At 40.1% G+C, this 22,336-nt stretch overlaps 1 protein-coding gene across 1 annotated transcript; it reads left to right on the top strand.

The window, feature by feature from the left end:
- Positions 1–1,172: 1,172 nt before the first annotated feature.
- LOC308491593 (hepatitis A virus cellular receptor 1-like) lies at positions 1,173–20,896 on the top strand (the record flags this gene model as incomplete). The annotated part of the gene is made up of 9 exons (XM_081035428.1): positions 1,173–1,178; positions 1,700–1,757; positions 3,424–3,762; positions 6,888–6,977; positions 10,095–10,184; positions 13,927–14,016; positions 16,801–16,899; positions 19,698–19,753; positions 20,759–20,896. 9 exons carry the CDS (start codon positions 1,173–1,175, stop codon positions 20,894–20,896), a joined length of 966 nt encoding a protein of 321 aa, XP_080891554.1.
- Between the last annotated feature and the right edge of the window lie 1,440 nt (positions 20,897–22,336).

The following is a 22,336-nucleotide window of genomic DNA, read 5'->3' as shown; positions in this document are numbered from 1 at the left end:
TACAGGCTTTGTGTTGTCATCTGATTTTATTTCACAAGAAGCTGAAAAGCTGAGTTCTCAGGTGGGCTCTCTGGGTTTTTCAGTTTGGGCCATTAATTAAGAAATGAATTGTAAGCACTTCTGCAGGGCAAACATAGTCTTTGGGCTGCCAGTTTGTAGCATTAACTTTAGTTTTCTTCTAAGAGTAGAGGCTGCTGGAGTCAGGGACTCACATCCCTGGGCAGCCCAGGAGCCATTGCCACAGTCTGCTCAGGTCGATGTCCACTTCTCCATGAAGCCTGTCGTGGCTTCACGAATGCTAGAAATGGAGGACCCTGCCTCCCTGGGAGGAAGTGACTGCATCATTAGACCAGAAGGAGAATTAATGCTGTTCTAGGCAGGCTTCCATATGTTTGTATGGTTTAATGTTTCAGAGCAAAAGTCAGAAGGCCTCCTGTGTAAACTTTCCAAGCCTCAGCTTGCTCTTCCATGAATGGGGTTCATAGCAGCACCTGCCTCAGGGGTTCTGTGGGGATAAAATTCATGTAGATCCTCGGCACAGATCCCACCACACAGTCAATTCTCTAAAAACCTTGGCTAGCATCCATATTTAGGTTTAGATGTCAAAGTTCACCCACAGCATTATTTTTTTCTCTTGACTTCTTTTGTAAAATTAGTTTCAGGTTTACAAAACAATATAATAGTTAGACATTTACATTCCTCACAAAGGGATAACCCTCCTCCCTCAATCTACTAACCCTGTGACATCGTATATAGCTGTTATAATACCACTATCTTCCCTATGCTGTACCCCACATCCTGTGACTACAAATGTATTAATTTACAGTTGGTATTCAGGTGGGCACTTGCCTTATCAGGGAGACCACTTCATGGACGGTGTAGGTGCCCGACCACTGCACTGTACACCTGTAGCTAAAGCTGGATAATATTGAATGTCAATTCACAGCCTTTTTGCTCATTATAACAATACTCTGAGAAGATAGAGCAACTATTGTCAGCGCCATTTGAGAAAAGATGAAATCAAGAGTTGGAGGAGCCTAGTAATTCGCAGAGATACCTAGCTCTTTAGGTGGTACAGATGGGACCTGAATCCAAGTGTGGTCCAGACTCTGTATCCCGAAACATTTTCCTAACGGTCAGTAAAAGCAGTGTGAGATATTACTTCCCATAGCATGACGGTGAGGCCCAGTGAATCACATTAAGGCTTAATTCCTGCTAATAGAGAGCTTGGCCATACAACTGAGCTCGGGGACTAACCACTGTGGCCACAGGGCAGGAAGTACCCTGCACTCACCAAAGGCCAGTGGACTGTCACCCCTGAGGCCAAGAGTAAGTGCGCTTCTATCATTGGAAGCCTGGCCTTTGCTCTGGGCTTCCCCCTGCTGAGCTGCCTCTGGTTTCCTTCCTATCTGCTCCCCAATTGCCTGTGTGAGTATCAGGACTCAGTTGGACTCTGTGTGGGGAAGAAGCTGGGAAGAGGGGCTGCTTCCGAGGAGGGCTTTGCCTGCCTGTTGGAGCCCTCCACCACCCTGAGCTAAGGGAGGCCTGAGCCCATGCATGGTCTCTCATCCCCAGCAGGGCAGGCTCATGTGATTCACCCAGTCAGGAAAGAAAAGCTGTGATCTGAGAATGAATTCAGACCTACTCCCATCCCGTGTGTTGCAGGGCACAACAAGCGGTGTTTTTCTCTTCCCTTTAGGCTCCTACCATCATGCGTCCTTGGGGAGCTGTCATAGGCCTCATACTCCTGTGGACAGGTGAGTGGACAGGTGGGCTGGGAGGTGGAAGCACTGCGCATGGGGCAGTACAGGGGGTGTGGGTGTGGGGGAGAAAGATGGATGTTCTTGGGCTTTGTTGGCAGGTCCTGAATGGGTCAGCTGGTGAGCAAAGAAGCAGGCTGAAATCTTACTCCAAAGAAATTGCTTAAATGCTATGAATTACCAAAACGATGGCTAAGTGAACGAGACATGAAGCACCACACTTTGTCATATGCTGCCATTTGTGTTCAAACCAAGAAGGGGGTGGGTAAAGAGCTGGGCGTGCATGGGCTTCTCAGGTGTATGTAAGAAATAGTAACAGTGTTGTCATGGGGTGAGAGGGGGATGGAGAGAAGAAGCGGGGATAAGAGGCAAAAGAGACCAGTCTTTCATTGTACCATTTTGTGCAGCTTTGTTGTTTTTCTAAAACATGTGCAATTATTTCTTTTAAACGTAAGTTATTTTAATTCAAAACATTCTATGAGATAGGGGAAATTTTAGGAATAGACACTTCTTAAATTTAAAAAACAATAATCGCTAGAGGTGGGATTATGGGGGAAGTTCATTTTTATTATACTTTCATAACTTAATTTTTGTAATTAGTATATTATCTTTGTAATCTAAAAATGCTGTTAGGTAAAATTAAGTATTAGAATCCAGTGTAAAAATAGTCTTGTTTTATGTAACAATGAGCATATTATTTGCAGAGCATTTCAGAAACTCACAGCCCTGTCCTCAATAGATTAGTTGGTGAATCTCAGATTTTATTTAATGACTTGAGTGTACTTGGCAATATAGGATTTTTACGCCATTCCCACAGGCCCGAGTTTTGTTTTAAGTGGCATAATTTAGTGCTTGATGGAATATCCTCTAATTCTCTGGCTTCACGAGGGGAAGTGGGACTTGCTCAAGTGCTGGCTGTCATCATTCACTCATGAGAAGGGACACCTGCTTGCGTGGTTTTGGACCAACCCTAAGGTGCATGAATAAACTTAGCTCCTGGAATTATTGGAAACTGACTTTCTCAAAACTGATCTCTAAATAGTTTATTCGTTTTCTCCCTTTCAGCTAAAAATACTTTAGACAAAACATTAGCTCTGCTTATTTTTATGAGATGACTTCATTTGCAATAGCGATTTTTAAGACTGCAGTAAAAAGGAAAAGTTAAAACTTTAAATGCAATGGAATTTTCAAAGATATTTAAACTGAGACAGTAATTGTATCTAGGGGAGGGCAAAAGGCACATGTACGTACTACCTACTTAATAAGCACATACCAGTCAAACACAGAATGAAATACATACTTATGTATTACTGGGATGTCATTTGTTCAAATGTTTCGGAAAGAAATTTGAGAAAAAGAGATGGAAAACATTTCTGTCCTTTATTTCAATATTTTCTCTTTTAGAAATCTATCCCATTAGGAATAAATGCAATCCTAAATACAGAAAAGAAGTTTAAATTATGATTTATATATAAACATAAAAAAAGACAAAAGAGCTGATAAAGAGGATATTAACATAGATAAAACGCTTATAATAAAAATTTTAAATTCAAGATGTAAAATCATGGTTACAGAAAAAATAAGCTATATGAAAAGGCAAAAGTGAAAATAAATGTAAAATTAAAATTTGAAGCACCAAGCTCTATTTTCTCTTTATTTGCAGATGCTGTGGTGTCTCACGTAGAAGTGAGTGGAGTGGTGGGTCAGCCCGTCACAATACAGTGCATTTACTCCATAGCTGGCGGTGTCACAGTCATGTGCTGGGGCCGAGGGCCATGTCCTGTCTATTCATGCTCAAATAAACTCATCAAGACTGATGGACACCGTGTTGTCTTTCAGAGGAACAAGCGTTATCAGCTCAATGGAAACATTTCTAAAGGGAATGTGTCTTTAACCATAAAGAATGCGACCCAGGCCGACAGTGGCATGTATTGTTGCCGTGTGAATAGCTCAGGGTGGTTTAAAGATTTGAAAATAAACATATTTTTGGAGATGAAGCCAGGTGAGTTTGTCTTCTATCTTCCTTTGACCACTTCAGGTGGGTGAGCGGAGTTGTTTACTGGTTAGTAGTGATTTTGTCTTCCTTTAACAGTGAAAGAGGAGGTTTATACAATGTTATTTTCTATAACCATTGGGAAATACAATAAGCTATTTATTAGTATAAAATGAAGTGTTAAAATCCATTTTTATTCAGGACTGTTGGTGGGAGGATCTTCCTAGTCAACAAAGGATCTCTTAGACTGGTGCTTCAAAAATGCTAGTTCATGAAAAATTATTTACTGCTCTGTGTGGAATATAATGAACATTTTTTATCAAGCTGAATTTATTATCTTCAACTTAAACAACTACCCCTTTTCTCTGAGATATGTCCTAAAATTTATAAAATGATCCTTTGTATTATTTTAAAACTAGTATGGAGAATTTCAAACGTATAAAAGAGCTAATATTTTGTAAGATACCATCAGGTAGATATATCATCAACTTTAACAATTGTCAACATAATCTTGTTGCGTTTGCATTGTGTAAGCATATATAGTTAAACCCCAACCTCTGCCCTTGCTTGGATTTTTTTGAAGCATATCTCACCTCATATCACAACATTGCTTGTTTAAAAATTAAAACGACGTTACTGCAAATGAAAACCTTTTCATTTCAAGAACTTTACCAGTTGCTCTTAAGAATTTCATGGAATCAAAAAACCTGGAAAATTTTGTTTTCCCCCATGCATTTCCCCCAGCATTATTGAGGTATAATTCACATGTAACATTGAGCAAGTTCAAGGTACACAATGTGTTGGTTTGATGCATTTATATATTGTACACTTGAAAGCTATATATTTTTACTAACTGTTATCACCCCAATAAATTTTAAAAAACAGAGAGAAAAGAAAGAGAAAACTACAAAACATCACCAAGAGAAACTGAAGACCCAAATATACTAAAGAATATACTGTGTTGATCTGGGAAATTTATATCTCTTCTGTCTTAATGTGGACATCCTAATAGCCATATCATTATTTGAAAGAAGTACATTCTTGAGAAATTCCTATTTTCTGGTGGTCCTTCTTAATGAATCACCTTCCACTAACGTCTTATATTGACAGTAGACCGCAATATCTCTGGCCCTAATATGTTGTATCTCTCTGTCTCTTTCTCCCTCTCTAATTAAAAGAAACTTTATTTTGCAAGCTGTCAATTTTTAGACTAGGCTTATTTCCCTTAGAAAGGCTAGTAAGATAAGGTCAATTCAGATGGAGAAAACAGCTGACTCTGGGGAAACTATATATGGAGGCAATTCAGGGAAGCCCAAAGAAGCTGGGGAGACAGAGCTCTATAGACAGATGTGAGGAGGAGTATGTGGAGAAGTTATGATTACAACCATTTTGGAGTTGTGAAATCAGTTTGATCTGACTGAATTTTTAAAATAACAAAGAAAGGTATTAGAAGGAGACTTTTATAGTACCTAGCAACTCTTTTAAATAGGCCGGGATTTCCAAGGCCACTTCTCTATCCAGTGGGAAGTAGGTTCATAACTAAGCCAAATTGACGCTCAGCCTCCAATTACCAATTCTTTGCTTCAGTTTTCTTGCATTTCTCACAGGATGAGTTCATTCTTCAACCTTCTCTTAGGGCTTTTCCTCACCAGCAGTTACCCTTATATCTTTCTAGCTTCTTCCCGGGGAAGATATTGTCCACTGAAGAAGACAAGCTCATTAGATAATCTGATTATGTTTTCTTATCTTTGTTATTCCTTATGCTCATTTGATCAGATTTTTTGCATGCTTTTTTCCCCCCTCTAGGTTAGATTTTAAACTGGAAGGAGGGGATTGGATTGTATTCTTCTTGAAAGCCTCTAACTAAGCCTTAGATCAGGGTCAGCAAATTATAGCCCAGGGTTGGATCACATTCAAAACAGGCCCACCAACTGTTTTATAAATAAAGGTTTATTGGAATAGCCATACCCGTTCATTATACTTTTTTGATTCTGGCTGCTTTTACACTGACAGGGTTGAGCAACTGCGACAGAGAAAATGGGACTCCCAAAGCCCCATGTAGTGTAAAGAGCCAGACACTAACACATTTAGTGTCTGGCTCTTTACAGAAAGTTGGCTGACCTCTGCTTTAGACTAGCATGTCTTGCATGTAATAGGCACTCACAAATATTTGTTGAAAAAAAGTTTTTTCCTGTACAAGGCAAAAATTGGCTCAATTCCAAATTAAACACACACTCTCTCAGAAGAAGAGCATTCAAGAAATTATCTATTATCCAAGGATTTCTTTTATACTTAGTAGTGTTGAGTTTAAGAAAAGTTCCTATTAAAAAAAAATCTATCTATCTATCTATCTATCTATCTATCTATCTATCTATCTATCTATCTATCTATGTATGCCTTGTGAGCAGAAAATACACTTTCTTGAATCACGTCTTCATTGATCTGCCTTTGTCCCAAGCACTGTGTTTGGGCTTAATTCTAGTTTGAGCTCTCTCTCTGGGTAGCTCTGATACCTTCCGTAAGTGGTTTGGAATCCTACAACCTCTGACTCTGGAAAGAGCCAAAGTATTACCTGTGTTCTAGTCCACCTTCTAGAAAAATATGTAAATTGTCTTTGTTATGTAGCATATTAGTGGGTGTGAGTTCATCCTCATTTAGGTTGGAGGTCCCATGGGAAGGTACCCTGACGACTGACTGAACTGAATGCTATTTATTTGGTGAACATTTTGGGCCTGGAACCTGTTGTTTAAGTCTTAGCTATTCACCCCTGAGAGGACTAAGGCAGGGCCAGGCTCTAGGCATTTTCTATACCTCACAGGTGTTTATGAAAAGACATAAATCTGGCAGACGTGGCTGGTCTTTTCAAAGTTCTTCAATGTAAATCCTGGGTATCCTTTTCACCTCTGAAACTCCCGAAATATACACTTTTCCATACAGCTGTTTCTGTTTTGTGAGGTTTCTCTCCAGCCCTCCCTGTCAGAGTCTAATTGACCAAGGACAAGAACTCTGAGTTTAGGGAAGATTTGTGTCCCGGGGACAGACAGTGTGTCATTGGTTGAGTTGATGTACAGGCCCAGCACAAAGCTCTTGTTTCCTGTTGCTTGATTAATCCTTGCTTTCCTGTTGATTTCTAGCTCCACCTAAAGTCACCAGTGTTCCAACATCATATCGGGTGTCTACCTCTGCTCCTACAACGCCAGCATCCACGCAGAAACTCAAGACAGGTAAAGTGATGTGTTTCTGAGGCCAGAGGGCTTCTAATGAGAGGATGTAGACCACCCAGGGCATTGTGTTAAGGCGGAAGTACAGTCTAGGCTAAAAGTTCTTCCCTTGATTCCAACGTGGCTTCACAGGATCTAAGAACCCTGTCCCATATTACACGCATCTAATGTACTTATTTGTATTTTCACTGTGGGGTACACATTGATTTTTAATCAGATTCTCAAAGGGATTCATTATTAGACAAAAAACTCCAGACCACTGTCGTGGACATCTAATAAGCATGGTATGGATTTGGTCTGGTTGAGCCCAGGCTTATAAGGAAAATATAGGCAACGCCTGAGAGTAAGGGTTAGAGATTCTGTCCTCACAAGGAGCTCTGAAGAGAGATTCCTTAATCCACTCTGAAATTGGACCCCCCAATTGAGAATACGACTGTAGTGAAGTTAATATTTACTGTGTCTCCTACCATGTTTCCCCCAAAATAAGACCTAGCCGGACAATCAGCTCTAATGCATCTTTGGAGCAAAAATTAATATAAGATCTGGTATTATATTATATTAGATTAGATTATGTAAGACGGGTCTTATATAATAGTAAAATAAGACTGAGTCTTATATTAATTTTTGCTCCAAAAGATATATTAGAGCTGATTATCCAGCTAGGTCTTATTTTCGGGGAAATACTGTATGTCAGGAAGCGTGGTAAGTACTTTACCAATAATATATCACTGAATCCTTATGAAAACCCTATGCATTATAGGTATGATTCAATTGTATTTTATAATTCTGTGTACTGACCAGGAGGTACATCACCAGCTTTGATAATTATCAACTAAATCTTATTGCATATGCATTGTGTAAGGCTCTATTGTCCCACCCCTAACCTCGAGCTACCTTGGAATTTCTGAAGCATATCTCACATCACTGCATAACACCGCTTATTTAAACACTAAAATGACCTCATTGCCACATGCGAACATTTGCATCCCGGTAACTCTTTACCAGTTGCTTTTAGAAATTTCATGCAATCCAAAATTCTGGTAAGTTTATATCCATCTTCCATCAGGATGTTCAAATCCCAATAGCCTTATCATGGGATGAACAAAGTAGGTTCTTGAGAATTTCCTGGTTTCTGGTGCTCCTAGGTAATGGATCTCCTTCCAAAGGTCTTATTTTGACAAGAGAATCCAAAACCTGTGGCCTTAAAAGCCTATGTTTCTATTTTTTTTTTAATAGGACAAATTGTATTGTGGAATCCCCCCAAATTTGGACTTGGTTTGTTTCCCTTATGACAGCAAGTAAAATAAGGTCAATTCAGATAGAAAAAATGCTGACTCTGGGGAAAATATATCTGGGAGGCAATTCAGGGAAGCCCAAAGAAGCTGATGAGGTAGTTCACCATAGACAGATGTGAGGAGGCAGCATGTGGAGAAGAAATTATGATTACAACTTTGGAGTTGTGAAATTATTTTGATCTGGCTGAATTTTATAAAATAGCAAAAAAGAATCAGTAGGAGAATTTCATAGTGCCTAGTAATTCTTTAACAGGCAGTTTTTTACAAGGCCACTGCTCTGTCCAGTGGGACGTGGGTCCATATCTGAGGCAAAGGGACTCTCTGCCTCCAATTATCAATTCTTTGCTTAAGTTTTTTTGCAGTTTTCACTGGCTGAGTACTCTGCAACTTCTTGTTTGGGCTTTTACTCACTTGCATCTACCTTTATATCTTCCTGTTCTTGTCCTGGGGAAATTGTTTTCCACTGAAGAAGATAAGTTCATTAGATAGTCTTATAAGGCTTCCTCCTCTTTCCTGTTCCCTATGCGCCTTTGATCAGATTTTTTGCATGCTTGCTTTTTCCTCTGTATTAGGTTTAAAACCGGAGGAAGGGGATTGGATTGTATACTTCTTAAAAGCCTCTGTTCTAACCTTAGGTGAGGAGCAGCAAACTCTAGCTCCATGACCAAATCAGATGAAAAATAGGCCCACTACCTGTGTTGTAAATAAAGCTTTATTGGAACAGCAATACCCATTTACTATACTCTCTTGCCTCTAGCTGCTTTCACACTAACCGAGTTGAGCAACTTCCACAGAGACTGTAGGCCCTCAAAGCCTGACATATTTACTGTCTGGCTGTTTATAGAAAGTTTGCTGTCTTCTACTTTAGGCTAATGCCCTGCATGTAATAAACACTCACAAAAAAATGGAAAACAGTTTTTTCCTCTTCAAGGTGAAATTAGCTGCATTTCAAATTAAACTGGTGGTACTCTCAAAGGAAAAGCTTTCATTTCAATGGTCTCCTATACAAGGGTTGTCTTTCATACTTAGTAGAGTTTAGATTTAAGAAAACTTCTTGTAAAAAAAATTTAAAAATCGTGTCTGGTGAAAAAAAAGTACACATTTTTAAATCAGGCCTTCATTGTTCTGCTTTTCTGCCAGACCCTGTATTTGGACTTAATGCTATTTTCTGCTCCCTTTCTGGATTGCTTGAGACCTTTTGTAATTGGTTTGAAATCCTATAATACTTGTGACTCTGTAAAGAGTCAAAGTTATTACCTAAGGTCTATTCCTCCTTCTAGGCAAACATGTAAATCTTCTGTGTGACCTAGCTTATGCTAGTGGGTATGAGTTCATCCTCATTTATGGTGGAGGTCCCTAGGAAGGGTACCCTCATGACTGCCTGAACTTAATGCTATTTATTTGGCAAACATTCTGAGTGGGACCTATTTTTTAAATCCTAGTCATTCATCACTGAGAGGATAAGGCAGGTCCTGGTTCTAGACATTTTCTGTAGCTCACCCATTTTATAAAGATACATAAATCTGACAGACATGGCTGGTCTTTTCAAAGTGCTTCAGTGCTAAGTCTGGGTGACCTACTTTTACCACTGAACCTCCCAGAATATATACTTTTCAGTGCAGCTGCTTCCTTTCTGTGAGCTTGTCCTCAAGCCTGCCCCTGTCATATTGTATTTGACAAAGGACAAGAACGCTCAGTTCTGTGGTGATTAGTGCCCAATTCTGCTTCGGGTGGTTCTCTCATTGGCTGAGTTGATGTACAGGCCCAGCACAAAGCTCTTGTTTCCAGCTACTTGATTAATCCTTTCTTTCCTGTTGATTTCTAGCTCCACCTAAGGTCACCAGTGTTCCAACATCACATCAGGTCTCTACCTCTGCTCCTACAGTGCCAGCATCCACACCAAACCTCAAGACAGGTAAAGTGATGTGTTTCTGAGCTCAGAGGCCTTCTAATGAGAGGATGTAGACCGCCTTAACCAGGGCACTGTGTTAAGGCGGAAGTACAATCTAGGGTAAAAATTATTCCCTGACTTTTTTTTTTTTTATTTTTTATTGGGGAAGGGGTACAGGACTTTATTGGGGAACAGTGTGTACTTCCAGGACTTTTTATTTTCCAAGTCAAGTTGTTGTCCTTTCAATGTTAGTTGTGGAGGGCGCAGCTCAGCTCCAGGTCCAATTGCTGTTTCTAGTTGCAGGGGCCGGAGCCCACCATCCCTTGCAGGAATCGAACCAGCAACCTTGTGGTTGAGAGGATGCGTTCCAAACAACTGAGCCATCCGGGAGCTCAGGGGCACCTCAGCTCAAGGTGCAGTGCTCAATCTTAGTTGCAGGGGCACTGCCTACCATCCCTTACGGGACTAGAGGAATTGAACTGTAAACCTTGTGGTTGAGAGCCCACTGGCCCATGTGGGAATCGAACCGGCAGCCTTCGGAGTTAGGAGCACGGAGCTCTGACCACCTGAGCCACCGGGCCGGCTCCTTCCCTGACTTTAAAGATAGGCTTCACAGGGTCTGTGAACCTCCCTCCCATATCATATGCACCCTTTGTACCTATCTATATTTTCAGAATGAGGGGATACTTTTTCATTTTTTTAATAAACAAGATTCTCAAATGGATTCTTTATTAACCAAAAGACCAGTCCATTGATCTAGGACATCTAATGATGATGGTGTGAATTTGGCTCAGTTGAGCACAGGTTTATAAGGAAAATATAGGGAATGCCAGAGTACAAGTGTCAGGTTAACGAGATTCTGTCCTCACAAGGAGCTCTGAATGGAGATCCTTTCATGGACTCTGACCTGGAACCCTCCACTTTGGGACAAGATCTCAGTGAAATTAATATTCGCTTAGTTATATATGTGTCAGGATCCATGTTAAATCATTTACAAGTATTATATCACTTGATTGTTACGATAACGCAATTCACTAAAGCTGTGAGTCAATCCTATTTCATAGAGGAGGGTACTGTTAAGTAGATACCTCTCCAGCTGTGACAATTGTCAGGTCAATCTGGTTGCATATAGATTGTATAAGCACGTATAGCTTCACTCCCAAAGTCTGCCCGACCTTGGATGTTTTGAGCATATCTTGCATCATAGCACAACACTCCTTGTTTAAACATTAAAATGACCTTATTGCAATATGAAAACCTTTGTATCCCAAGAACTCTTCACCAGTTCCTTATAAAAATTTCATCAAGTCCTAAATTATGGGAAGTTTCCATTTCTTTCGTCTAGATATAGACATCCTAATAGCTTTATCATTCTATGAAATAAGTAGGTTCTTGAGAATTTGCTGGTGTTTATTGGTCTTCCTCAATGAATCTCCTTCCGCAAAGGTCTTATATTGACAAGAGACCCAATAACTGTGGCCTTAATAGGCTATGTCTGAATTTCTTTTAATTAGGAGAAATTGTATTTTGCTCCCAAGTTTTGGATTTGGCCAGTTTCCTGTATGAAGGCAAGTAAGATAAGGTCAATTCAGATGGGGAAAATGCTGACTCTGGGGAAACTCCATCTGGGAGGCAATTTAGGGAAGGCCAAAGAAGCTGATGAGGTAGTACACCATAGACAGATGTGAGGAGGCAGCATGTGGAGAAGAAATTATGATTACAACTTTGGAGTTGTGAAATTATTTTGATCTGGCTGAATTAAAAAAAATAACATGGAAAAAAAGACTTTTATAGTGCCTAGCAATTCTTTAACAGGCAGTTATTTACAAGGTCACTGCTCTGTCCAGTGGGAAGTGGGTCCATATCTGAGTGTGCGGACAGAGTCCTAGAGAGCAGTTTCTAGGCTCTCAGCCTCATGTGGAAAGGTGCTGGCTCAGTTATTAGATGGCCATCAGCTGTAATCAGATGGCCATCAACTGTGGCTGGGTGACCGGTTAGCCATTAGCCACTAATATAACTGCCATAGCTACACTAGGGGCTTGTTGGTTGGTTTGCAGAGAAGCAGACGGTGGATTACAGCTAGCAAGTTGGTCAGCAGAGATGCAGACGGGCTCCTGCTTCCTGTGTATCCAATATAGTAGTATGGCCCTCCTATCTATGGCTCCATTGTTGTTCCTTTTTGGTCTCACCATATCCTGCATTCTTGTGCTGGGAGCGGGAGCTGAGTCCCTGCATGGCAGTGAGGTAAAGTGACTCTCAGCCTCCAATTATCAATTCTTTGCTTAAGTTTTCCTGCATTTTTTACAGGTTGAGTTCATTCCTCAGCCTTCTGTTAGGGCTTTTCCTCATCAGCATCTACCCTTATATCTTCCTGGGGAAAATATTGCCGCTGAAGACAAGTTCATTAAACAATTTGGTTAGGTATCATTTTCTTTATTGTTCCATATGCCTTGATCACTTTTTGCATGCTTGCTTATTTTCTCTAGATTAGATTTTAATCTGGAACGAGGGAATTGGATTGTTTTCTTTCTTCCTTCCTTCCTTCCTTCCTTCCTTCCTTCCTTCCTTCCTTCCTTCCTTCCTTCCTTTCTTTCTTTCTATCTATCTATCTTTCTTTCTTTCAAGATCTTATTGGTTTTATTAAGCAATTCATGAATCTCCAGCATCCCATCTAGTAGCAAAAAGGATAATGTTGGATTGTATTTGTCTTAAAAGCCTCTGATGACAGCTTAGTTCAGGGTCAGCAACTAAAGCCCATTTCCATATCAGATTCAAAACAGACCCATCACCTGTTATATATATAATTTTATTGGAATAGTCATACCCGTTCATTATACTCTCTTGTCTCTGGCTCCTTTCACAGTGATAGAGTTGAGCAACTGCCACTGAGATATAGGGTCCCCAAAGTCTAACACATTTACTGTCTGGCTCTTTCCAAAAAGTTTGCTGGCCTCTGCTTTAGATTAATGCCTTGCATGTAATAGACTCTCACAAATATTTGTTGAAAAACGTTTTTTCCTCTTCAAGGCAAAAAATTGGCTCAATTCCAAATTAAACTGGAATTCCTAAAGAAGAGCTTTCAAACCAATGGTCTCCTACAGAAAGATTTTCTGTTATAACAAGTAGAGTTGAGATTCAAGAAAGCTTCTTGCAGGATAAAAAGCTTTTTGGTAAGCAAAAAGTACATTCATGAGTCAGGCCTTCGTTGATCTGCTTTAGTGTCAGGCATCATGTATGTATAAATTATCTTTGTGATCCAGCATATGCTAGTGCATGTGAGTTCTTCCTCATTTAGGGTGCATGTCCCTTTGGAAGGTACCCTCAGGACTGCCTGAACCGAATGCTATTTATTTGGTAAACATTTTAGGCCTGGGACCTTCTGTTTAATTCTGTCATTCACTATTCAGAGGACAAAGGCTGGTCCAAGCTCTAGCCATTTTCCCCACCTCACATGTTTATAAAGACACATGAATCTCATATTCATGACTGGTCTTTTTAAAGTACTTCAGTGCTCAACCTCGGTACCTTATAACCTCTGAACCTACCGGAATGTATTCTTTGCAATGCAGCTGTTTCCTTTTTACTGGAATGTCCTCAAACCCACCCCCAGATTCTAGTAAACCAAAGACAAGACACTGGTTTCAGGGGTGATTGGTGCCCAGTTTTGCCTGGGGAGGGTTTCTCATTGTTGAGTTGATGTACAGGCCCAGCACACAGCTCTGGTTTCCTGTTGCTTGATTAATCCTTGCTTTCCTTTGATTTCTAGCTCCACCTAACGTCACCAGTGTTCCAAAATCACATCAGGTCTCTACCTCTGCTCCTACAATGCCAGCATCCACGCAGAACCTCAAGACAGGTAAAGTGATGTGTTTCTGACACCAGAGGCCTCTTAATGAGAGGATATAGACTGCCCAGGGCATTGGGTTAAGGCAGAAGTATAATCTAGGGCAAGGGTTCTTCCCTGGGTTTCAAACTTGGTCTCCACAGCACCTGACAACCTCCTTCCATATTACATATAACTTTTGTACCTATTAGTATTTTCAGAGTGAGGGGAGCCATAATTTTTAAAAATCAGATTCTCAAGGGGATTCACTGTTAGCCAAAAACATCTTCAGACTGCTGATCTTGGACTTCATCTAATGAAGATGAGGTGAATTCTTATCAGTTGAGCACAAGATGATGAGGAAATTAAAGGGAGAATCAGGGTCAGATTTATGAGATTCTGTCCTCACAAGGAGTTCTGAATGGAGATCCTTTAGTGCCCTGTGAAGTCAGAGCCTCCACTTAAAGACAGTATTTCCTCGAAGTTATCATATACTGTCTCCTATGTGCCAAGGATCATGCTGAATGGTTTATAAGTATTAGATCACTTAATTTTGATGACAACCCTAAGCATTGGACGTGTGATTCAATCGTGTTACATGGTCGTGGGGACCCAGGCATAGGGTCTGAGTGCACTGATGAAGGGCATATGGATAGAAGGTGGTTGAGTCAGGATTCAGTGGCCATTAAGTTGACTTTGGGGCTGTGGTGATAACTACTGGATCGTGCCTTCTGTCAAGAGCACTGAGGCTATGTTTGGATGAATTTGTCCTGATCTGACATCCTCACTGAAAAAGACTTTATATAACCATCCTGTCTTTCCATAGCAGCCAGTGGCTTTACACAATTTTGCTTCAAGCATCATTTACTTTATTATGTAGCACAGGGATTGGAAAAAATGCTATTTATACTGACGACAAAGTAAAGATCAGATTTAAGGATTTCGGGGATTTAGAATGTACAGGCTCCGTTTCTCAATTCAGGATACATGGTTCACACTTCAAATTTCTGATATTTCAGAGTTTAGGTTAATCCAAATGGAGAAATGTTTGATGCCTAGGTGGCGAATTAGTTTGTATTAGTTTGTAATAGTTTGGCATTCTGAGGACCAGTTTAGGTTTAAAACTTATATTTCCAGGATCACAAAGCAACTTTTAGTGAAGATTCTACAAGACTCTAATACTCGTTGACTCCTGGAGGTGGTCCTGGATTCTGAGAAACAGCAGAGATGTCACAACTTCTTAGCCAGAAAAATCTGAAGGAACATACTGATTTTCTTTGACTTCCATCGGACCTGGTGGATATTTAGCCGGGAGGGATTCGCAGCATTTGTGCTCTGAGCTGAGTTTGAAAAGAGGGCTTGAGGTGAAAACTGGGATTTTAGAGCCATAAAAGTTTGTAAGAAAAACAGCTTTGTTCTGGGCAGCTGGACATACCAGAGAATCTGTCGACTTTTTCGATATTGATTTAGTTTCTTTATACTTAGATTGACTTAGTTTGTGCCTGCCAAAGGGTTTACATTACAAGAATGAGTTGAACACTGGAGCTAATTCAATGCAGAGACATTTATGTTTACATTCACTTCCTTCCTGAGCTCAATGGCTCTAACACATGCTACTTACCTAAAATATTATGGAATGGTTGGATATAAAGTTGTAAGAGCAGGGGAGAAAAGGAAGATACCCACAAAATCTCACACTTGAGAAAGTGATTAAGCTCAAGAGGTCTTTCACACAGATTTAAGTTGGATAGACTGATCATTTGACTTTCTTATGTTGTCCGCTTCTTAGTTCCTAAAGAACACTACATCTATTAATAGGGTGTAGTATTAGAGGAAAACAGGGAGACAGTTTAGAACATGAGAGAAGATGATGTTGAAATGTGAAAACTATGGTGGGAAAGAGGAAACAGAAAGACCATTGAGAGGCAATAAAGAAAGCCCAGCTTTGAGAATTCTTGTCCAGCCAGCACCACTAATTTGCTCCAAAATTCTGTGGTGCTCTAAGGGGGAGGAATATAAAGATAAAGAGGCTAGTGACGTACTCTGCATGGAAGGTGAGATATCTGATAGAAAAGGAAAGGGTGCTTTCAAGAAAGCACAAGGGGCACGTAGCCATGGGTTGGAGAATTCTTAGTGAAACTTTGGGTGAGTAATGGAAGATGAGTCAGATAACACAGGAAATTAGTCTTACTAAAGGAGTGACTGGAATGCTACCTCAGAAGGAGCTGGGGTCTATGTTTACCGGGAACCTTAATTTGGGGGCTGTGAATCATTACCGAGGCTAATATTGGGCAATGTAGACACCTTGAGGAGACTTTAAGGAATTATACACCGTGAGTATGTGTCCTGTGCTGGTCCATATGTTCATGTCTCCGGAAAGATATCTAGATGGATAATCGGGAACTTGACTAAGGCCAGAAAATCCAGGTTGGGGCTGATGTGAAGTGGGGAGGGCAGATGAGTGCAAACTCCCAGAGCCTGTTCCATGAAAGTGAAAATGTCACTTGTATGGATAAAAGCTCAGTTGGGCGCCTACATAAGATGCCCTGTTGTGGGCTTTATACATTTAGGGGAACCTAGGAGTATGAAAAGTGAGAAATAATTCTGTCTATAAATAATTATCCAGATCATTATCTAGATGAGATTTATTCCTGGTAATAAAAAGATGATAGTGCAATGCCTCAAGGTCATCTTTGAACAAATTTCTAATAAAGAGTGAAAGTAATTCCTGATTCTAGTTTTGATGTCTGCTTTTTTGGGGAGATGGGAATTTTTGTGCAGAAATGGGACACAGCTCTTTCCTTCTTTTCATTCCAGATACTACTTCATCTTCTCCAATGCAGACAGTAGAAACTCAGCCTATCACACCACAGGAAACAAATACAAGCAGTTTACCAGTGAACCCTTGCCTAACAGGTAACTTCATTTTCTTTCCTGAACACCTAGGGCATTCAGTTTTCACAATCATTGACATGTTGTGAAGAGCACATATTCTGGAGTAAGACAGATCTGACCAGACATGAACCAATTTTGACTCCAAACTTATTACATGGTTTGTTCCGTTGGACCAGAGCCATAAAACAATTAAATCGAGTCAAACTGCTCAACTGTGTTTATGTTCCTTCTAAGCCCCAGAGCCTTAAATACCAGCAGGAGGCTTTTCTGCTACCTTGTCAGGCTTGCAAATGGATACCTTGTGACGGGTCATGACACCCATGCTGACATCAAAGAGTCACGCCCCACTGAGAATCTGCCATTCCCTCCAAAAAGCCTTCCCCGCTCTGGGCAAGTCCCATGTAATCTCTAGTCTTTTGAAGTGTGAGATTGGCTGGTCTTTCCTGTGGTGGAGAAAGGTCATACTGATTCCTGTCATCTTTCCCAGCTAACACTTGTTACCCATGGTGGTAAGTGTGGAGAGTGTCGCATGCTGAACCCCTGTGTGATACAGAGTGGCCATGTGTCCCTGTCTTGTGCTGCATCCCAACAAGGTGAAACCTTGCAAGACTCCTCCTGTGTGTGACTCATCATACTCAGGAGCTGCCAGTCTGGAGGGGGTCACCCCATGGCCTACCTTTGAGAATCATTCCTGCAACGCTGTTAATTTAAAATGGACCTCCGGGGAGGTGCACGGAGGGACCCATTCTGGTGGGATTAGATCATGGTGACGTGGTTATGAAAGTGGAATCTGTAGTGCGATCTGTTTCAAGACATAAACAAAGAGAAAATGGATAAGAACATGAGGTAACAGCAGTAGGAGCAGCTGCACCCACACTTTTAGGGGGTGTGAGGAGGTAGAACGTAGGAGTAGGGAATCATTCTCTAGATCGTCCTGTCACTAACACCTGGACAAGGTAGAGCTTTCCAGGGTGAGGCAGCCTTGGGAGCGGCAGTGTTTCCATGGCCTGTGACAGCTGCCATCTTGGTGGTGTATCTGAGGCTCCGGAGCCAAATCCTCTCTGTGCCCAAGTCAGCCTTCACGGGTTGAGGCCTCTGAAGTGAAGAATGTTAGGGCTAGAAGGGAATTGGGTTGTCATATGGCCTGCCACACACTTGACAGTGTGTGTGCCAGGAAACTGTCATATGTTATCTCATTTAATGTTTTCAAGGCGGCCCTTATTTATTGCCGTTGCCAGACTGGGGAGGCCCTATAGTTCTGTTTTGGAGACAGCTCCCGATTTCACTGCCAGTAACTAGCTGGGTGCCCATGGACAAATTGTTGCATTCCTCACTGGATCTTTATGGTGACTGAAGAGTATGATGTTTGGAAAGTGCATCGCTAGTTTTCTTGCTCCCACTGCTTCTTGCATTGTAACATCGTAATATTGAGCAATAGCTGATATTTATCCTCTGTGGTGTTAAGTGCTTTACGTGCTTCATCTAATTTCACAACGTTATGAGATGGGTGATATTGATAGCTTGTAACTGTAGTTCAAGGTTACCCTAGGTAGAAATAAATAAGTACGTGTATGCAAAAGACCTTGATCAAGGTCACCTTCTTAAGGGACATTGTGAACACCAAACTCAAATTTCATCTGAGTCAAGTCCATGCTATATTTAGTGCATTATCCCGTTCTGTACCTGAGGGACTTATTTAATGTCATAATACAAGTCACAAAGATAGCCTAGACTATAGGTATTACGTAAGCCTAGATATGGCCTTATGCTAAAGGTAGTCTCAGAATGAGGAAAAAGTAAACACAGAAATAATGTAAAGATATTGGGGAATAGGGATATTTTAATTTCATCACAATTGAGTTGTTTTTTATGGTTTTGTCAGTAGTTAGGGAATTTCAAAGACCTCTAGTACTTTCATTTCATAGGAGTGTAATGTGTGTTCTGGTTATGAGCAGAGGCTCTCATTGACGGGAGTTGGAAACTAGTTTAACCATTCCAGTTTGTTTCCTCATTTATAAAATGGGATTAAGAAAGTTGTCAGAAGGATGTAATATGCTTAGTATATTGTAGATACTCAGTAAAAAGAGAATTGTACATTTGACCTACACTTGCCTAGCAAGGCCAGCGACGTGATACAACATATGTATTTCAAAGCACTATGAAAACGTGAATACTCAAAACTAAGGAATGATACCCTTTGATATTAGATTTTAGGTCGTATAAGATATATTGGTCTTGTGGTTGGTATATGCACAACACATCTTCTACAGTGCTTCTGGATCACTATGTAGGCACGTTGGCACATTACGTAGGAGGGAAATGTCACCTGATTTAGATATCTTAGTACACTGTACTTACATTTTGAATGTAAAGCCAATGTATTGTCCATTCTGAATAGAGTAGTTTGATCATCAGTTGTGAAGATAGTCTCTGTGCCCTCATTGACAGGTTCTTAGTTGGCATAAAAATACTGATTACGTACCTTTAAGTGGCATTTTTTACCTGATTTCAAGAATGGAATCTATGCCCCTAAAATCAGAGGTAAAACTTTGCATGCAATGTATTATTTCCCATAAAGATGTAAAAAGGGGGTCCATTTTCACAGGGTCCATAACAAAATGATTAAGAAACACAACTTTACAGGGTATATTGATAAACATTAGTAACTCGGTATTACTCTTGCAATGCCTGCCATATTTTGCCATATGATTATTCAAGTTTTCCTTCATCACCAGAAAACAGTGTGAATATAATTACTGTCTGCAGCGAGTGTTCAATATTTTTTGTAATTCTGATTGCTCTTCCTTTTTGTTGAGCAGATGGGAATGGCACTGTGGCAGAGCCTTCAGATGGCGCTTGGGAATACAATGAAACTGTAAGCATGTTCCTTCCTATTTTACTAGCCAGACATGCGTGTATGTCTCTCTGGAAGCAAATTACATTTAGTGATAACTTTTGTAAAGCTAGCCCACAGATTGGTTCTTCGCAGTTACAAGACAAAGAAGATAAGAATTTATTTCTTAAATAGGGATGCTTTAACTAATTTTCGTACTGATGAACTCAAAGTTCATACTGGTACACGTAGACCAGTTTGTTAGAGATGCTGATAAGTAATATTTTACACACACACACACACACACACACACACACACATTCACACATTACCTGGCCAAAAATTGGAATAAAAAGAATGAACGAATTTAAGAATTTAAGCATGATGTCTGGAATATTTTGGGCTTATTCTAGGAGGGACAATCCCTTATGAACTATACCAGGAGATTTAAAAAAATTCTGCATTTGCCTTTCTACTCAAGTGTACAGCATTTTAGATTAATTGTTGATCAGGGCCGGTCTGTGAGCAGCTCATTTCAAGTCCATTTACATAGACATAGAGTCTTGAATTATAGTTTAAAAGGTAAGTACTGTACTAAGGACCAAATTCTATCATGGAGCACATTCAGATAACATTAGATAACATCACCATGTCAACTTATATTTAAATAAAAATTTCTGTTTTAAATATTATAAGAGAATATGTTTATGGAAATAGATTCTTGATTGTTTAAAATATGGGTAATTTTCATATAATAAAGAACAGCCTTTGAAGTGTACAAATTCAGCTTTGACCAATGCATGCACCTACATAAATACTACTCTGAGCAAGATATTAAACATTTTCACATCCCCAAAGACATTTTGAATTGAAATTGTTTTAGAATTTCACCATAGTTACAACCTCAGATCCTTTGGTCTTACCTTTCATGATCTAGAAGTAGCCTAGGGCCAATAAAGATACATTTGTCTGAGTATGTTGTTTTAGGAAATGTTTTCACCCATAATTCTAACAAGATGCCTTTTCGATCTCCTGATGTTTCCTTAGCACATGTGCCTGGAAGAAAAGGAATGGATGACCACCAACAAGGCACTCTACATTGGAATCTCCATTCCCGCCGTGCTATTGCTCACTATTTTGGCTGCCATCATTACCAAAAGTAAGTCCTGTCAGGAATGTGCGTAAAAGAACACAGTGAGGGTTCTAGAGCCAGACTGCCTGGGTTCAAGCTGGTCCACACACTGTGCAATTTTGATTTCATATAACTTCTCTGTTTCATAACCTATTGTTCTGTTTTTCTTATAAGTATTAACCCATGAAAAAATGAAATTTAAATTCTCCATAGGAGATATTGAATATAAAGAAATAAGAGTTTGTTGGGTAGAACTGGAATTTGGAAGGCAAAAAACCGTTATACTATGTAAGGCTTGTTCGCTCATCTTTCTCCTCTCCCCTCAAAGCCCAGTTTTTGTTCCCATGAAGGATCATATTGTTGAGCGTTTTACAACACTCACTTAACTGAAGAGGAAAATGACAAATTAGGGAAATAGATTTCAGGGGGAAAGGTAGAATAAAAGGTTTCAAAGAGCTGCCGTCCACCATTTGTGTGTGTGTGTGTGTGCGTGCGTGCGTGCGTGCGTGTGTGTGTGTGTGTGTGTAACTGGCCTCCATGAAAGAACCACAATCATCCATTAAAAAATGAAATCTCATAATTAATCATTGCATTAAAGTAAGCTGGGCGATGTGTGTGAATACACTAACCCATTAATGAATATGAGATAGTTTGTACTAAGCAGCTTGTTTAGGTTGTAGGTATTCAAAATGAATTACCTGAAGTTACCAGCGAAGAGCCTAGTCAGTTTTTGGTTTTGTTTTGTTTCATTTAAAAAATTATTCTAAATTTATTTTTTTTCAGGCACTCTGGCTGTGTATTAATTTTGTTCATGTTAAAGTAATTGCAGAAATAATATACTTGTTTAGAAAAAGATCTCATGAAGTCTTTGGCTGACATGTTTAATTTTCTTTTTAACTCCTCCTCCATTTAGAATTTTTATGCACAAGAAGAAAGGTGTTGCAAATACGGTAAGTTTAAAGGGTTTGTGTCAATGCCTTTTAATGTTCCTCCTCTAATAAAAACCAAGAAAAAAACTTTCTCTGTCCCTCTTCTCTTGCTCCTGAACTCTCGGTTTTACACCCTGGATCCTGAAAAATCTAGTTTAATGAGTCCCTCCTTTGCGGTCCACACCTTCTGGTGACATTGTTAGCTTTCTTTACTGCCCTGGACTTGTGCCAGAAAGAGCACCTCCAGCCTAACCTCTTAGAGAAAGGGAACTAAATCACAAATTTTGTTTGATGAAACATCCGAATGACTTGTTTGGTTTATTCTTGATTCGGGGCTTTGTTTATTGATTGCCTATTATATTCCAAGGAGATGAACAAAGCAGACAGAAAACATATGAGCAAATCAACAGGGTCCTTTCAGTGCTTCCAGAAGAATAGTGTGGGGAATGAGGAGCAGAGTAAGGGGCTGTGTGAGTGAGCCCTGAAGGAGCAGAAGGCCGTTCTGCAAAGACTGAAGGAAGACAACTCCAGGCTGAAGAAATGCAAAAGACTGTGGTGGCGCAG

This window comes from Rhinolophus hipposideros (assembly GCF_964194185.1).
Source record: "Rhinolophus hipposideros genome assembly, chromosome: 23".
Classification (NCBI taxonomy): Eukaryota; Metazoa; Chordata; class Mammalia; order Chiroptera; family Rhinolophidae; genus Rhinolophus; species Rhinolophus hipposideros.
Note: the sequence above shows the minus strand (reverse complement) of the source record. Positions and strands in the feature narration are given on the sequence as shown.